The sequence below is a fragment of the Pongo pygmaeus genome, chromosome 1, assembly GCF_028885625.2.
Source record: "Pongo pygmaeus isolate AG05252 chromosome 1, NHGRI_mPonPyg2-v2.0_pri, whole genome shotgun sequence".
NCBI classification, from domain to species: domain Eukaryota; kingdom Metazoa; phylum Chordata; class Mammalia; order Primates; family Hominidae; genus Pongo; species Pongo pygmaeus.
Window position 1 is genome coordinate 22546555 of NC_072373.2, and position 16157 is coordinate 22562711.

Here is a 16157-nt window from a genome sequence, read left to right on the forward strand (position 1 = left end):
GAGGCCCAGGCGCTGGGGGCCCCTTGAGGGCAGCTGCCCCCTGTGCTTTCATCCATTCCTACACAGGGAGCCGGGCCCTGGGTCAGCAGGCCTGGGGGATCCCCTGCAACCCTGCTCACCTTGACCTCGTAGCCAGTGAGGAACTTCATCTCTATGGATTTCGCCCGCACAGTCTCCCTGTCCCTGTCAGCAGCAGCCCTGATGATCTGGGGAGAGGCACAGGAGGGGACCATGGGCAGCATGGAAAGAAAAGCTCCCGACATCCCAAGGAGCCAAGTGCCACACCCGGGCCCACCCCACCCTCATCCTCTCCCTGCACAGGGCCCCCGGCCAGTGCTGTGACACGCCTGGCAGCTGTCAGCTTAACTGCCTGCTGTCACCAGACCTGAGGGGCAGGCAGCGCAGATGGGGACACAAGGGCAGGAACCCAGTCATTCTCCCTACCCCGAGTCCCCCAGCATCCTGTGCCAGCCTCAGAAAAACATGGACCAAGGCCAGGGCCCCTCTCCTGTTACCTGAATGTAGAGGTCGGTGAAGGATCTGTCATATTCCCGCGTTGCCCCAAAATCCAAAAGAGCCACCTGGGGACAGAGACACCAGGAGAAGTTTGGCCCTGGTGCTCCATGGTGTGGGTGTGGGGCCGGGAAGGGGGTGCAACAGAGGGCAGTGAGGATCCCCACTCCCGGAGCCCTGAGCTCTCTGCTGACTTTCCCAGGACAAGGGGCAGTCCAGGGCCTCACGTACCCCATTCAGAGAAGCTCTCAGGCCTGGCTGTGGGTGCCCCCACCCTGGGGCTCACCTTGTGCTGCTGGGGGTCATAGAAGAAGTTGGACCAGTTGGGGTCTGTTTGCATGAAGTGGAACTCGAACAGCTCCCTCAGGCACAGAACCAGGATGTTGTAGCAGATCTGTGGACAGCGAGGAGGGTCTGTGTCAGGCAGCACCACACTGCCTGGTGCCCTGGGAGACTGGGGCCAGAGAAGCCCCTGCCTCCTGTTTTACCCACCCTACCCTGCGGGACTGTTTGATTCCCAGTGTCACTTGGGCCAGGGAAGGCAGCAGCTCCCATGTGTCCCCCTAAGTCCCACTGGTGCTACTTCACTGCCCCTCACCCCCCAGGGAGCACCTCAGGGCTCCAAGTCCCCGGCTCACGCCATTAGGTCACCAAACAGCCACACAGCAGGGCCACCCTGGCCCCACCTGTCTGCTGGCACAGACCTCATTCCGAATCTCCTGGCTGAGCCCTTCGGCCTGGTCCAGGGGGAAGCCGGACACCAGCTCTGTGGTCAGCACATGTGGGCTGCAGAGCTCATCCACAATCTCAGGCACGTAGAAGAAGGGGTGGCCCTTCAGCAGGTCCCTGGGTAGGGGCGGGAGGTCACGCTCTAGCCACAGGCCCCCCACACCGCCCCCCCACACACACACCCCACCAGGCAGAGAGCCCTCCTTCACCCCAGGCAGGATGTGGCCTCGGCCCAGGCTGCAACCCCAGCCCTCTGCCCCTCAGAGCCAGAGGGGCCTTCACCAGCTGCTGAACATGGTTCCTTCTGCCTCCCTGGTGGAAACACGCAAGGGGCCCGGCTGGGGGGCCACACCTGAACTTGCGGGCGCAGGCGGCCTCCCGCTGGTAGTCACACTCCAGGGCCAGCTCCCGCCTCAGCACGTCGATCAGGTGCTCGGGGAATAGGCCTGGGCCAGGGAGGAGGGCATCAGCGAGGAAGGGGGCTCTGCAGGGAGGACCCCCTCTGGTCCCCAGAACCCAACACAGATGCCTGCTACCCACTCCTGCCCTTGACCCAACCACCTAGCCTCAGACCTTCTGGAAGCATGTTGCTCATGTTCAGCACGGCCATGAGGTTGTTGACATCACTGTTGATGCTCTGGGCCACGCCAGGGTACTGTGGGGGTATGGGCAGAGCAGGGGAGTTAGCCCAGGGAGATGGGTGGGCCCTGCCTAGGGCACTCCCCCAACCCCCCACTGGCTTCCCAGCTGTGTCGTGGCCCCAGCCCACACCCCGGAGAATCAGAGCTAAGACCCAGCCATGCTGCCGTGACCCCTGGACCCTATCACAGCCTCACTGTCCACCTTCTGCCTCACCTTCTGTCCACTCCTTCTGCCTCACCTTCTGTCCACTCCTGCCTCACCTCACCGCTGGGAACAGCACACGGCCACCCTCCCACCAGCTCTGGCCCCAAAAGGCAATCACTTGTCCCCTGTCCCTGCCCATCCCAAACCAAGCTTGCTGGGGGCCCCTCCGTGCCCCCAAAGTCACTCATTTAGCAAATACTTCCCAAGCTTCTGGTGCCGTCCAGGCACTGGGGCCAGAGGACACCACATATGGCCCTGCCAGGAGAAAGGGTGCCCTGCGGGACGTGGGGTGCAGAGGTCCCCATGAACCAGGCCCCAGCTCTGCCCCCTGCAGCCCCCATAGGGACAGGCACTGCGCATCAGGCCGCCTACCTGGATCTTCATGGCCACCTCGCGGCCGCCCTTCATTCGGGCCAAGTGCACCTGCCCAATGGATGCAGCGGCGAAGGGCCGCTCCTCGAAGTATTCCAACTTGTCCCGCCAGTTGGGGCCCAGGTCGTTGTTGAGAGTTTTCTGGAGGGCAGGGCCAGGGAGGGGCTCTGAGCACGCCCTGCCTGGGCCACCCGGAGAAGCCCCAAGTCTGTCCCCTCCACCCAGTGGGGACCGAGGACCCAGAGGGCGGGCAGAGCCCCTGGCTCCTCACCATCATCTGCTTCAGCGGCATGAAGTCGGCGCTCTGCCGCACCCGCTCGAAGATCTTAGCCAGGTGGGGGTTGATAAAGGCGTCATCTGGAAGGCAGGAGAGTGACACAGGGCGAACCTGGGGATGAAAGTGTGCGCCCAGGACCTGGGCGGGCACACTCCTGGGATGCCCTGGCCACCACACCCTCCCCACCAGGAGCACGGGTGAGGCCAGAAAGACAGGAGCCCTCGCACACACGCCCTCGGCCACTCGGCGTCCCTGGAGCCCCAGCCTCCGCCCAGCGACCTGAGAAGGTGGGCTTTTTTACACACAACATGCAGAGTTTTTCATAATTACAAAAGAAATTTGGAAAATAAAACATAGTAAAATGTTGAAATGACCTGTGTTCTGACCGCCTCTAGAGAGCAATTTTTCCTCTCTGCTCTTTTTTCCATGTGTTTCTTTGGACCCAGAGCCACTCGCCTGGAGACCAGGCCTGTTATCCTCTGAGATGTCTCCCCAGCCTGCTCACATCTTGCCCACTGAGCTTTGGTGGGGCCACTGCTCCCGGCCCTGGAAGTTGACCGCCCCCAGCAGCCCACACAGTACTGGGGCAGCAGCCCCTGCGCCCACTCACCCTGGATGCTCAGCATCTGGCCCAGCTTGAGCGCCGCACCACGCACCTTGCAGAGCGTGCGCACAATCCGCTCTGCATTGGCCTCGGACAGGAAAGGACTGGAATCCAGCACGGACTTCTTCCCTGTGGGCGGGCAAGAGGGGTCACCACGGCACTCGGGGGGGTCTGGGAGTGGGACGGCAAACCCAGCCTGACACAGACGGAGGCTCAGACCATGTCTTTCCTCCCAGGCATCCATAAAACCAGCAACATAACTAACTACTGTTCCATGTCCACCTCCCCAAGCCTGTGTGAGCCGCATCCCCAGGCCCTACGCCAGCGCCTCCCAATACACACACACAGACATGCACACATACATATGTGCACACACACACACAGGGCCTCTCCCTTCCGTATGGGGACCTGGTGGGCCGTGGCAGGGCCATGGTGCTGCCTGTGGCTGGAAGGGGCGTGGGAGGGGGAACCAAGAGGGAGGGAGGGACCCGGGGGACCCCAGGTGAGGAGGTGCCGAGCCTTTGCCCTGTGCAGCCCCACCCAGGGCACTGCACAAAGGTCTGCTGCACCTGTGGGGTCGGCCTGCATTTGCACATGGGGCCAAGTGGCTTCAGCCAGAGGCCTGTCCTCAAGGGAGGGGCGCTCAGGCCAAGGGCAGCACAGCCCAGGGGTGCCCGTCTCTCTCGTCCACCCACAGAGGCCCCCTGCAGCTCAGTGCAGCCAGCTGGCCAGCGACGAGCATGCAGTGACCCCAAGGGAGCAGGTGGCCTTCTTCCAGTCCACCAAGGGGAGGGCTGAGGGCCGCGACTCAGGAGCGGCAGAAGACCGGCTAAGTCAGCTGCCAGCAGCCGTGTGGCCCAGGACTGCTGGGTCCCCTCTAGCTTCCGCCCCTTCCTGGGCCATCAGCTCAGTGCTGCCTAGACATGGAGGTGCCCCTATCCAGAGGCAGAGAGAGGACTGAGCAGGGATCTGGGGCTCTGAGTCCTTCCACCTTCCATGAGTTCCTCAGCACCCCTGGTCACCGGGCCTCCAGCCCTTGTGACATTCAGAGCTTCTTCTGCCTTCTGTCCTGTGAATCTAGTTGGATCTCAAGCCCTAAGAGGTTGCAGTGCAGCTTCCTCCTCTCTGGCCCCCACAGCACCCAGCATTTGCCTCAGCTCAAATCACTTCAGGCCTGGCACAGCGCTCGGTGGCACGGAGCCAGGTCCCCAGCAGGGGAAGAGAGAGGTGACCGTGCCACTGCCCTCTGCCCCGGAGCCGGGTGCAGCCTGGCCCCTGAGAAACCAGGGTGGGGCAGGCCGCCCTGAGAACAGAGGCCTGCAGCCCGGAAGAGGAGCCTCGGAGAAGACCCGCATCTGCCCACACATGCAGGCAGCCGCATGGAAAGGGGCCAGGCTCACTCCAGGATCCCAGACAGCAGGAAGGGCCCTGGGAAGGTGGGAGACGTTAGCTCTGCGGGAAGAGGCTGAGCTGCCCTGGGAGGCTGAGCTATGACCCATGGGCAGAGCGAGTCCAAGAGGGCTGGGCCCAGAAGGGTCCCTGGGCCACCCCCTTGCCTTAGGCAGCAGCAAACGCCAGCACCAAAGGAAAGGCAGTCAATGTCCCCTCTGCCCCCTAGGCCTGTGGTACTTGTGGGCTGGGGGCTTGGGCCTGGGTCCCTGGGGAGGGGCAGGCAGAGAGGCAAATCTTGAGGAGAGGCCACTGCCCCAGGCCAGAGAAAGGACAGTCTGTCTCCTCATGACACACAGAGTAGACCTAGGCTAGCGGCAGCACTCCTGAGAGACGGGGATGGTGCCTGGCCCAATCGGGGCTTTCCCAGCTAGCCCATCGGCAAAGCTGGTCAATGCCACAGGCTGGAGGTATGTCCCCCGCCCAGGCAGGGCTGGCTGTGAGAATGACCTGGGAAGCGGGGATGGGCCCAGGGCTGCGGCAGTCTGCCCCCAGCTCAGGAAAGGTCCTTCCAGGGCAGAGCTCAGCCAGGGTGGCCGGCGTCCTCCAGTCCAGAGGGTGCCAGGGCCTGGTCAGGAAGCTGGAGCACAGTTTGGGGCTGCCCAGGGCCACCCCACTCCAGACTAAGCCTCGGGTCCCCCTCTCAGGGCTAACAATGCCAGGGCCCCTTAACCCCCAGCCTGGGGTCACCACTGTCCCTGACAAAGGACACCAGCTGTAACTGTGGAGCCAGCCTGGCCTCTTCCCTGCTTGGATGAGGTAGTCTGGAGAACAGCCAGCTTTGGAGAGGACAGTAGGGGACAGTAGGGGAAGGCTGGCTTCTCCTTCCAGAGAAACCCGGGCTTCATTTCCCAGAGGGTTTCAGCACCAACGCTAAAAATACCCTTGCTAAGCCCTCCGTCCTCAGCCCCTTCCAAGGACATGCATGCTGCCCGTGTCCCCAGGACTCAGTCCGGGCCTGTGGGATGGACTAGTGCCCTTGCCGCAGAAGGCAGCGTTGGTGGGTGAAGGGGGCTGTCCGGGGACTGGCAGGGCCCCCAAAGGAGGCTAGCCCAGGCTGGCAGACAGGGCTGTGAGGGCTGCAGTGTGGCCAGACACTGGGTGTCTCTGGGGGTCCCCATGGACGGGGGTGGAAGGGCGTGATACCAGAATAAGCTGACATTCCCTGAATGGGCCGGGGCCAGGGGACTTGGCCCGGAACTCCAGAAGCGTTGAGGAAGATCCACACACACACGGTTCTCTTGGCACTGCTCTCCACACCCCAGGCCCCACTAACAGGAAAGCACCTGCCAGGCTGACCTCGCACCCACCTGGCCCACCCCCCGTGCCTGAAGAGGCCTGAGGAGGAGCCCGGCCTGGTGCTCACAGGCAGAAGGCAGCAGGAGCTCAGTGCACCCCACTCCTCATCACGGCAGCACGAACGCCCAAAGCATCAGTGTGGTCCGTCCGCAGGACCTCTCCGCAGAGGGCCCGGCCACAGCGGGCCACCAACCTCAGTGGGATGAGTGTCCTGACCTAACCACCTGCCTGACCCTGGCTGTGACCTTCACCTCAGAGGTGAGGTGCCTCTGCATAGACTACAGCCTCCCCAGGGTACTAAGCTGGTGAGGAGGAGCCTGCAGGGTCTGCCTGCACACCTCCCCTGCCCCCAGCCACACCTGACCCGGCCAGACCAGGGACTCCCAGAGAGCAGGGCAGCAGCAAAAGGTAGGTTTACAAGGACGTGTGCGGGTGTGTGGAGGGTGTGTAAGAAGGTGTGTGGGTGTGTGGTGGGTATGTGGAGGGTAAGGAGGTGCAGTGTTCAGTGGGTGATTGGTGGGTGTGTGGAGGGTGTGTAAGGTGTGCAGGTGTGAGGTGGGTAAGGAGGTGTGCGGATATGAGGTGGGTGTGTGGAAGATGTAAGGAGGTGTGCAGTGTGGGTGTGTGGAGGGTGTATACGGTGGGTGGGTGTGTGCAGAGTGTGTAAGGAGGTGGACGGGTGTGTGGAGGGTGTGTAAGGAGGTGGGCGGGTGTGTGGAGGGTGAGGTGTGTGTGTGGAGGGTGTGTAAGGTGGTGTGTGGCTGTGTGGTGGGTGTGTGGAGGGTAATGAGGTGCAGTGTTCAGTGGGTGTTCGGTGGGTGTGTGGAGGATGTGTAAGGTATGTGGGTGACGTAGGTGTGTGGAGGGTATGTAAGGTGTGTGGGTGTTCGGTGGGTGTGTGGAGAATAAGGAGGTGTGCAGGTGTGCGGTGGGTGTGTGGAGGGTGTGTAAGGAGGTGTGCGCATGTTCGGTGGGTGTGGAGGGTGTGTAAGGAGGTGTGCAGGTGTATGGTGGGTGTGGAGGCTGTGTAAGCAGGTGTGCAGGTGTGTGGTGGGTGTGTAGAGGGTGTGTAAGGAGGTGTGCAGGTAGGAGGTGGGTGTGTGGAGGATGTAAGGAGATGTGCGGGTGTCTGGAGGATGTGTAAGGAGATGGGGTCTTTGGTGGGTGTGCAGGGGGTGTGTAAGGAGGTGTGCGGGTCTTCGGTGGCTGTGCAGGGGGTATAAGGAGGTGTGAGGGTGTTCGGTGGTTGTGCAGGGGGTATAAGGTGTGAGGGTGTTCGGTGGGTGTGCAGGGGGTGTGTAAGGAGGTGTGAGGGTCTTCGGTGGGTGTGCAGGGGTGTGTAAGGAGGTGTGAGGGTGTTCAGTGGGTGTGCAGGGGGTGTGTAAGGAGGTGTGAGGGTGTTCGGTGGGTGTGCAGGGGTTATAAGGAGGTGTGAGGGTGTTCGGTGGGTGTGCAGGGGGTGTGTAAGGAGGTGTGAGGGTTTGGGTGTGCAGGGGGTGTGTAAGGAGGTGTGCGGGTCTTCGGTGGGTGTGCAGGGGGTGTGTAAGGAGGTGTGCGGATCTTCGACGGGTGTGCAGGGGGTGTGTAAGGTGTCCGGGTGTGCAGGCAGCCAAAAAGAAGGGGCTGGGTGGCCACTTTGGGCTGGGAGGAGGAAGGGCCTCCAGCCTCACCCCCTCTAAAGCAGGTCAATCCGTCTGTATGAACAGCCTCATCACCCCAGGGACGCGACTTACGTGATGCGGCCCAGCTGGCTGACACTCCCAGAGCACAGGTGGGGCTGGGGGCTGACAGGCTCAACCCTCCCAGGGCCCACCCTGCCCCTCCCACTGAAGGGCCCGGCTCACCTGAGGGGTCCTCGGAGCGCAGGCTCTTCTTGGCGACCTCTGCCAGTGCCCCGAAGCCCAGACCCACGGCCAGACCTGCAAGGAGGAGGGGGCGGGCACTCAGTGCTCACGCAGGGCTGGGGCCACCCGCCCACCCACCCACAAGGCCTGGGGCAGCACCACACAGACACCGCTTGCATCAGGGGCCCTCGCTGCCGTGCCAGCATTTTGAAAAGTGGGGAACAAGGTGGGAGATGCCACCTGTTGTTTCAAGAGAACATTTGGCTCAAGGTAGGTGTTTCCAGTGAAAAAGATTCAGGAATCCCCCACCCCACACCATCACCTTTGATAATCCACAGGCTCACGGGCACACGGACACCCCAAAGTAATGCCAGCTGGGAAGCACCTGGGAAGGACCCAGCACAAATGGGAAGATGGACCAGGGATGGTCCACAGACCAAGGTCACCCCGACCACACAGGGTACTCTGAGAACACAACCACCCCCACCCCCTTCAGGTCTGTCTGAAGAGCCTCCAATCACCTAGACTTCCCTAATCCACTGGAACAGGAAAAGTGTTGCCATAGGCATACAAAGTACTTGGTGGTGAGAGTGAGAACACTTGGCTCTCCCTAATCCAAGCCAGGGGAACTCGCGGGGCTCAGGCGCAGCCCTCGCTGGGGAATGGAAGGCCCTCTCACCCACCCTGCCCTTTCTGCGGGGCTGGCAAACACTGACATCTGAGGACCGTGGGGTGCCAGGCCTTCCCCTTATCCTCTTTCACAATCTTCCGAATCAAGGTCCACTAACACCTCATGTATCCAAAAATCAGTCAATGAACGATCCCAGCTGCTCAAGAAAGCCACTCCCCACCCCTGCCAAGGAGCCCAGAAGGTGCCACTAATGCCACACCTCACCCAAGGCCAGTATTCTCTTCCTTTATACCCAGCTGTAGCTGGCTTTCCAAGGCAGGCATGGGTGAGCAGAAAGAGGGCAAAGAGCACCCGGCTGGGCACGGTGACCACAGCCGGCAGGGCTGAGACCAGAGCGGCCGCACAATGAGCCGGCCTCGGAGAGCCCCGCACCCCGCACCTGGGCAACATCGCAGCCCTGCAGCCCCGCAGCCCCGCAGCCCCGCAGCCCCGCAGCCCCGCAGCCCCGCAGCCCCGCAGCCAGGCAACATCGCAGTCCCGCAGTCCCACAGCCCCGCAGTCCCACAGCCCTGCAGCCCCGCTGTCAGGCAACATCACAAGGCCACAGCCCCACCGCCCAGCAGTCAGGCAACATCGCAGCCGGGGGCTGTTGGGGAAGTGGGCTCACACCAGGACGCTCTGTTTAAGGGGCAAGGAAACTGGCATCTGCTTCCATGTTTCCAAATTCTCTACAGTGATTATGTATGACTTTTATGAAAAATACAGAACTTGTTGAAAATTTAATGAAAAGTACATTTTAAAAATAAAGATAACTCAATTTTTTAAGAAAAAGTTTTCGCAATACGTTTTTCCCCACACCTGGGCAACAGTGCACCCTCTACGTCCCTAGCTGTCCGGGCAGCCCCTGCCTCACAGGCTGTCGTGCGGGCGTGAGTAGAGCACTCGCCGGGCCAGGCACACGCAAAGGCCACACAAGCAGCTGCTGTGGTTCTCGTGACTCTATTCAAAAAGGCTGGACTGGCGCAGAACAAAAGAAATAGAAGGCAAGCCACACATATAATTGTTACTTTTCTAGCAGCCACACTGAAAAAGGCAAGAAGAAACATGCAAAATGAATTCTAATAATATAATTTACTTAATATACCCAAAATGTTATCATTTCAACAAGTAATCAAAATAAATATTATTAGAGATATTTTACACTTGTGTGTGTGCACAAAATCTCCAAACGCCATATGTGTTTTATACTCAGCACATCCCACTGTGGACCAGCCGCATTTCCAAGGCCCCGTGTGGCTGGCGGCTCTGTACTGGGCAGCATGGGGCAGGATAAGCCAAGCCTACTGGCCCTCAGGAGTGACAACACACATGGTACAGATGTCTGCTGTGTTGGGACGGGGGTGCCTGGCAGGTACATCAGCTCTTTCTCTCGCTGTGGAAAGCCCTGGGCTCAGAGCTGGGAGACACAGTCCCCGTTTAAACATTAACTCCCTGACGCCTGCCCACCTCTGCCCCACCAGCACTCGAGCACACGATCTGACTTAGCAAAATAAACGGAGACAGGCAACATTAGCCTGCGCACTGCAGTGACCTTCACCAATGTCTCTCTGTGTCTGGATTCTTCTCTGCCTGAAGCAAGTCCAGAGACAAGCCCACGAGAGGGACAGGTGGCTCCACAGGTTACCAGAGATGCCACAGCTGTAGGGTGGGCCACACTGAGCTCCTCCTTCTGCAGGCAGAAGTGTGTCCCCCTCACCACCCTCCATCAGGACCCCCCTCAAACTGTCCTCTGGCCACTTTCAGGCACACAGCTCTCCACTGGCAAGGACCTGTTATTAAACAAATGACCAAAAGAACATTCCACAGAGGAGGCCTCAGGCCCCACACGTCCCTCAGGACCGACCAGCCCGGTGCCAGGCCGAGGTGCTGCCCACTGACGGACAGACAGGCTCCATCGGCAGGCTCCCCAGGGGACAGAAATCAGCCCAGCCGGCCGGCAACCCTGACCTTGGCCTCACGAGCTCCTGCACCAGTGAACCCAGAATAAACTGAGGCCCTCCCGCCCCAGACTCAGCGCATTGCTCAGGAACCCAGGCCAGCCTCTGCCCTCCACTAGAACCAGCCAGCACTGGAGGCAACTCCAGAAGACGAGCACCTCAGCCGAGACTCCCCGGGTCCTCGTGGGACCCCACTCGGCACCCCCACAGCCCTCAGGACACCTCACACCTCTCCCTGCTCAGATCCACATTCTAACAGCCCCCACCGGCTTGGCCCACGTGGCCAGCAAGGGAGTCCTGGAGGAAAACCAGCCCCAGCACAAGCTCCAGGCTCTAAAGCCACTGTCAGCAGCCTTGCATCTCTCCTGGCCCATTCCAGGAAAGCTTCTGACATGTTTCTCACAGAGAGAAGTTATGCAATGAAGGAATGACAGGGGAGGGAGGGGCAGGCTCTCCTCCAGGCAGGAACACAGGCTGCAGGCCAACCTCCTATGACTTCTGGAGCCCAGTCCCCCACAAGGCCCCATCCTCCCAAAAGTCCCTCCAGGAGGTCATCAGAGCCAAACAGGGCCCTCCTGTGGGCAGTCACTCGGCTTCTGCCCAGATGGACACCAGGAGGTTAAAAAAAGCAAAACATCAAACAACTTCCAACAAACAGGGCCCTTCCTAGCAGGCTGGGTGAAAAGTGCTTAAGGGCAGGGGTGAGTAAGTAAAGTTCCTTGGGGCTTTGGCTTTACCTGCCAGAAATTAGGCCTGTTTACAGAGAAGGGCTCGGGGGAGTTTCTCTACCAGCAAGGGGTAAAGATACAGATAAAGATAAACAGCAGCAAACTATAAATCAGGTGCTGCGCTAAGCCCAGCTTTTACTAAGGCATCCAACAATCCTCATCTAATAGACAAGAAATCCCCACAGAAAATGCAGCGGCCCAGGAGGCTTCCCCTTGCTTCAAGGTGTTCCTGAATCCCCAGTGATTCAGTCTTTCTCTATCACCACCTGGCATCCTCCAGCTGCCCCCAGCCTCAGGGGAAGACAAGGGGCCTGGGGAGGGGGCTGCAGCCCACAGCACCGGAGGAAAGGGCATGGGAAGGGGAGAGGAGTTCCTAGCGGCTGTTCTCACAGGTTCTCAGGATCTGTCCCTCTGTTCCCAGAACTGGACTGGTGGGGGAGGGGAAGCCCTACAGCCCCTCTGGGGCCTAATTACAGAGCCTGGCCAGGCTCAGACTTCCACACGCACCACAGAGGCCTGGGCTCTAGTCCCAGGGATGTCACAAATAACCATATGGCCCTGGGCCATATGCCTCTTCTTGGCTCAGCTTCCTCATCTGTAACAGAAGAGAATAAGAACCTCCCTCATCTCCAACACAGAGCTCCTGAAACACACAGAAAAGCCCCTTTCCAAAAAGGCTCCTGAGAAGGCAAAAAACTACACTCCCGCACCCCTGCCGAGGGTGCAGAACTCTTGGATCTAGAGCACATCTATCCTGCTGCAAAGTGGACCCAGAAGAGCACTGGCACTGCAGGAAGCATGGCGTGTGCCCTCAGCAAATCAGGCTGGTGTCACTGCCTGCCACTCGTCGCTGGCCTTGTATGCAGCCCTGTCAACAAAAGGGGCATCATGCCAGCAGGTTAGGGCACACAGTGCTGTTGCAGGGGGTCCTGAGGTCCCAGCCAAAGGGTCCAACAGCAACGCTGCTGTGGGATGGCTCTCAAGGCCATGGCAAGCCACAGCCAGGTCTCGAACAATGTCCAGAAACCAAGTGATATTGTGAGTCTTTCACAAAACTAAGTTATTCCATTTATTCTCCTCTATCTTGAAGCACGTACTTTACACTTTTGCACTGTTAAAATGTCCTTTTGAAAAGATAAATAAGTGATGGTATAAAGTGGTGCTGCTTTGTTTTAAATGTCCTTACATGCAAAATTTTAAAAATAATCACCCCAAGCCCATTCACCCCATGTTTGTTTTAAATTTTACCACTGAGATGAGGGACACAAAAGTTTGGGGGGATGGGGCACAATGGTCCCAGAGAGAGCTTTGCTGCTGGTGTATTAACAGTATCCGAAGTGTACTGGCATCTTTGGGAAATTAAGCAACAAGAGCCAACAGCCTAAGCAATGCCTGTTTTCTAACATAAGAGAGTTACCTTACCTCTTAGGAAACCCAATGGAGTCTCGTAAACTATATTTAAAAGCAAAGTATTTTTCTGGGAGTAAGGGACCCCTAACCTTTTACCTGTTAAAAATAATAGGATACCCAAGGGTCCATTCCCTCTACTCTTCATTCCTGGCCTACTGACATGCTTTTTCTCATATGAGCGTCTCCTTGTTTTCACAGGTCAAATTTCAAAATCCTTTCTACACAGAATCAAATAATATTATTGCTTCCTATTTCTTTACTTTTTGTTTCCTGTCTTCCTCTCTCTCCTTTTCCTCTCTCCCCTTCTGCCTTAATGATGTGGACTGTAAGTTCCTGTGTGAAGGCCCAGGAACCACCAGAGTGCTATGCACAAAGCAGTGCTCAACTCCTTCTGGCAAGTCTTCTCTAGTGCCTCCTCTATCCATTAAAGTCTCACTTCTGTAGGTGTCCATTTCTCAGTGTATAGGTACAGAGGAGATAATTCATCTCCTCTGAACCTGCAAGACTGAAGGATAAATGGAAAAAGGGATGGAAAATACAGAAAAGAGTAAAGGAGACACAGGGGACAGAGGAAAAAGATCTAACATATGTGTAATTGGAGTCCCAGAAAGAGAGGAAAGAGAGAATAGTACAGAAACAATATTTGAAGAAATGATGAAAATTTTCCAAAACTGATGGAAGCCACAGTTCAAGATGCTCTGTAAACCCCAAGCAGAATAAATACAAAGCAAACCACACTCAAGCATGTCACAGTCAAACTGCTAGAGAACAAAAACAAAAAGGAAATCGTAAAAGCAGCCAGAGAAAAGAAATAAGACATAACTTTCAAAGGAGCAGCAATATAACTGACAGCCACATTTTCAAAAAAAACAATCAAAGTAAGAAAACAATAGAGGAATATTATTAAAGTGATGAAAGGAAACACATTTTCAACATCGAATATTCTACCCAGCAAAAATACCTTAAAAAATAAAGTATGATGATATATTCTCTTCTTTTTTTTTTTGAGATGGAGCTGTCACCCAGGCTGGAGTGCAACGCCGCCATCTTGGCTCACTGCAACCTCCACCTCCCCGGTTCAACCCGGTTCAAGTGATTCTCCTGCCTCAGCCTCCCAAGTAGCTGGGATTACAGGTGCCCACTACCACGCCCAGCTAACTTTTTGTACTTTTAGTAGAGACGGGGTTTCACCGTGTTAGCCAGGATCGTCTCGATCTCTTGACCTCATGATCCACCCACCCTGGCCTCCCAAAGTGCTGGGATTACAGGCATGAGCCACCGTGCCCAGCTATAATGACATTTTCAAAAAAATAAAAACTAGGTCGGGCGTGGTGGCTCATGCCTGTAATCCCAACACTTCGGGAGGCAGAGGCGGGTGGATCACCTGAGGTCAGGAGTTTGAGATCAGCCTGGCCAACATGGCAAAATCCCATCTCTGCTAAAAATACAAAAATTAGCTGGGTGTGGTGGCATGCACCTGTAATCCCAGCTACTCGGGAGGCTGAGGCAGGAGAATCGCTTGAACCCAGGAGGCAGAGGTTGCAGTGAGCAGAGATCGTGCCATTGCACTCCAGCCGGGGTGACAAGAGCAAAACTTCATCTCAAAAAATAAATCAATAAAAAATAAAGAAAAACTAAAAGAACTCATGATTAATAGACTACATTGTAAGAGAGAAGAGAGTTCCTCAGAGAAAAAGAAAATTATACCAAATAAAATTATAGAAATGCAGGAAGAAAGAAACACAAAAAAGGGCAAATATGTGGGTAAATCTAAATTCATATGGGCTGTACAAAGAAATAATATCTTGTGGTGTTGAATATATCTTAATAATATCTAAAAAGTGTTCTAAGGTATTAGCATTATTGGAGAAGTAGTAAAAATAATCACTTATTTTTATATTGTAATAAGTCAAGATGCATGCTGTAATCTCAAGAGTGATCACCAAAAGAACCGTAAAGGAATGTAAAACGTAAGAGCTAACAAAGAGAGAACATGCACGGTCATGCATCATTAACATTTCGGTCAACGGACTGCATATACAACAGTGATAGATTATATCATATTTTTACTATACCTTTTCTATGTTTAGGTACACAAATACCATTGTATTACAGTTATCTACTGTATTCAGTACAGTAACATGTTGTACAGGTTTGTAGCCTAGGAGCAACAGGCTATACCATACAGCCTAGGCATATAGTAGGCTGTACCATCTAGGTTTCTGTAAGTACACTCTATGATGTCCACACAATGATGAAACTGCCTAACGACACATTTATCAGACTGAATCCTTGTTAAGACACACATGAAGGCCAGGTGCGGTGGCTCATGCCTTTAATCCCAGCACTTTGGAAGGTTGAGGCAGGTGGATCACTTGAGGCCAGGAGTTCAAGACCAGCCTGGCCAACATGGGCAAAACCCTGTCTCTGCTAAAACTACAAAACTTAGCCGGGCATGGCGGCACACACCTGTAATTCCAGCTATTCGAGAGGCTGAGGCATGAGAATTGCCTGAGGTTGCTGTGAGCCGAGATCACGCCACTGCACTCCAGCCTGGGTGACAGAGCGAGACTCTGTCTCCAAAAAAAAAAAAGAGACGCATGACTATAATTTTAAGTCTTTGATTAATTTAAAAGAAGGCAAGACAGGAGGGAAAAAGGGGGACATAACAGATAGGTCAAATAGTAAACAAAAACTAAGGTAGTAGATATAAACTCCAATACATCCTCAATTGCATTTAAATGTAAATGGACTAAATATTCTCATTGTAAGATTATCAGTCTACACTTAAAACACACAAAAAACCAACTATATATGCTGCTTATAGATATGCATTAAACATAAGGACATTCTAAAAGTTGAAAGTAGAGGGGAAAAAAAAAAGATAACATGAAAACATTACCCAAAACGAAGCTGGAATGTAGCTATAGTAATATCAGACAATGAAGACTTTCACAGAGATGAAAAGAGGCATAACATAAGAACAAAGGGTCAATCCCTAGGAGGATATAAGAATTCTAAATCTGGCCGGGCACGGTGGCTCAGGCCTTGTAATCCCAGCACTTTGGGAGGCTGAGGCGGGCGGATCACAAGGTCAGGAGATCGAGATCATGCGCCTGTAGTCTCAGCTACTCGGGAGGCTGAGGCAGGAGAATCACTTGAACCCAGGAGGCGGAAGTTGCAGTGAGCCAAGATTGTGCCACTGCACTCCTGCCTGGGCGACAGAGCGAGACTCTGCCTCAGACAAAAAAAAAGAATTCTGAATCTGTAGGCAACAAATAACATAGCTTCAAACCATATAAAGCACAAGTCAATAGACTAAAAGTAGGTAAATCCACAATCATAGCAGGCTTTTTAATGCCTCTCTCGATAGCTTATTGAATAAGCAAACCAAAATCACTTAAAAATCTGATCAATATGAATAATAAACCAGACTAGATAGACAGATCACTGCACTC

General features: G+C 55.6%; 1 protein-coding gene across 5 annotated transcripts in view; it reads right to left on the reverse strand.

The window, feature by feature from the left end:
• COQ8A (coenzyme Q8A) overlaps positions 1-16157 on the reverse strand; it is a 46918-nt gene that overhangs the window by 2083 nt on the left and 28678 nt on the right. For all 5 annotated transcript variants that reach the window (XM_054467837.2, XM_054467821.1, XM_054467791.2 and 2 more), the window contains 10 exons: positions 7934-8008; positions 3348-3470; positions 2732-2817; positions 2461-2601; positions 1816-1897; positions 1595-1688; positions 1218-1359; positions 800-907; positions 516-581; positions 120-206 (listed from right to left, as the gene is read on the reverse strand). In XM_054467837.2, the coding sequence (XP_054323812.1) occupies positions 120-206; positions 516-581; positions 800-907; positions 1218-1359; positions 1595-1688; positions 1816-1897; positions 2461-2601; positions 2732-2817; positions 3348-3470; positions 7934-8008 (1004 nt within the window). The remainder of the gene's footprint in view (positions 1-119; positions 207-515; positions 582-799; positions 908-1217; positions 1360-1594; positions 1689-1815; positions 1898-2460; positions 2602-2731; positions 2818-3347; positions 3471-7933; positions 8009-16157) is intronic.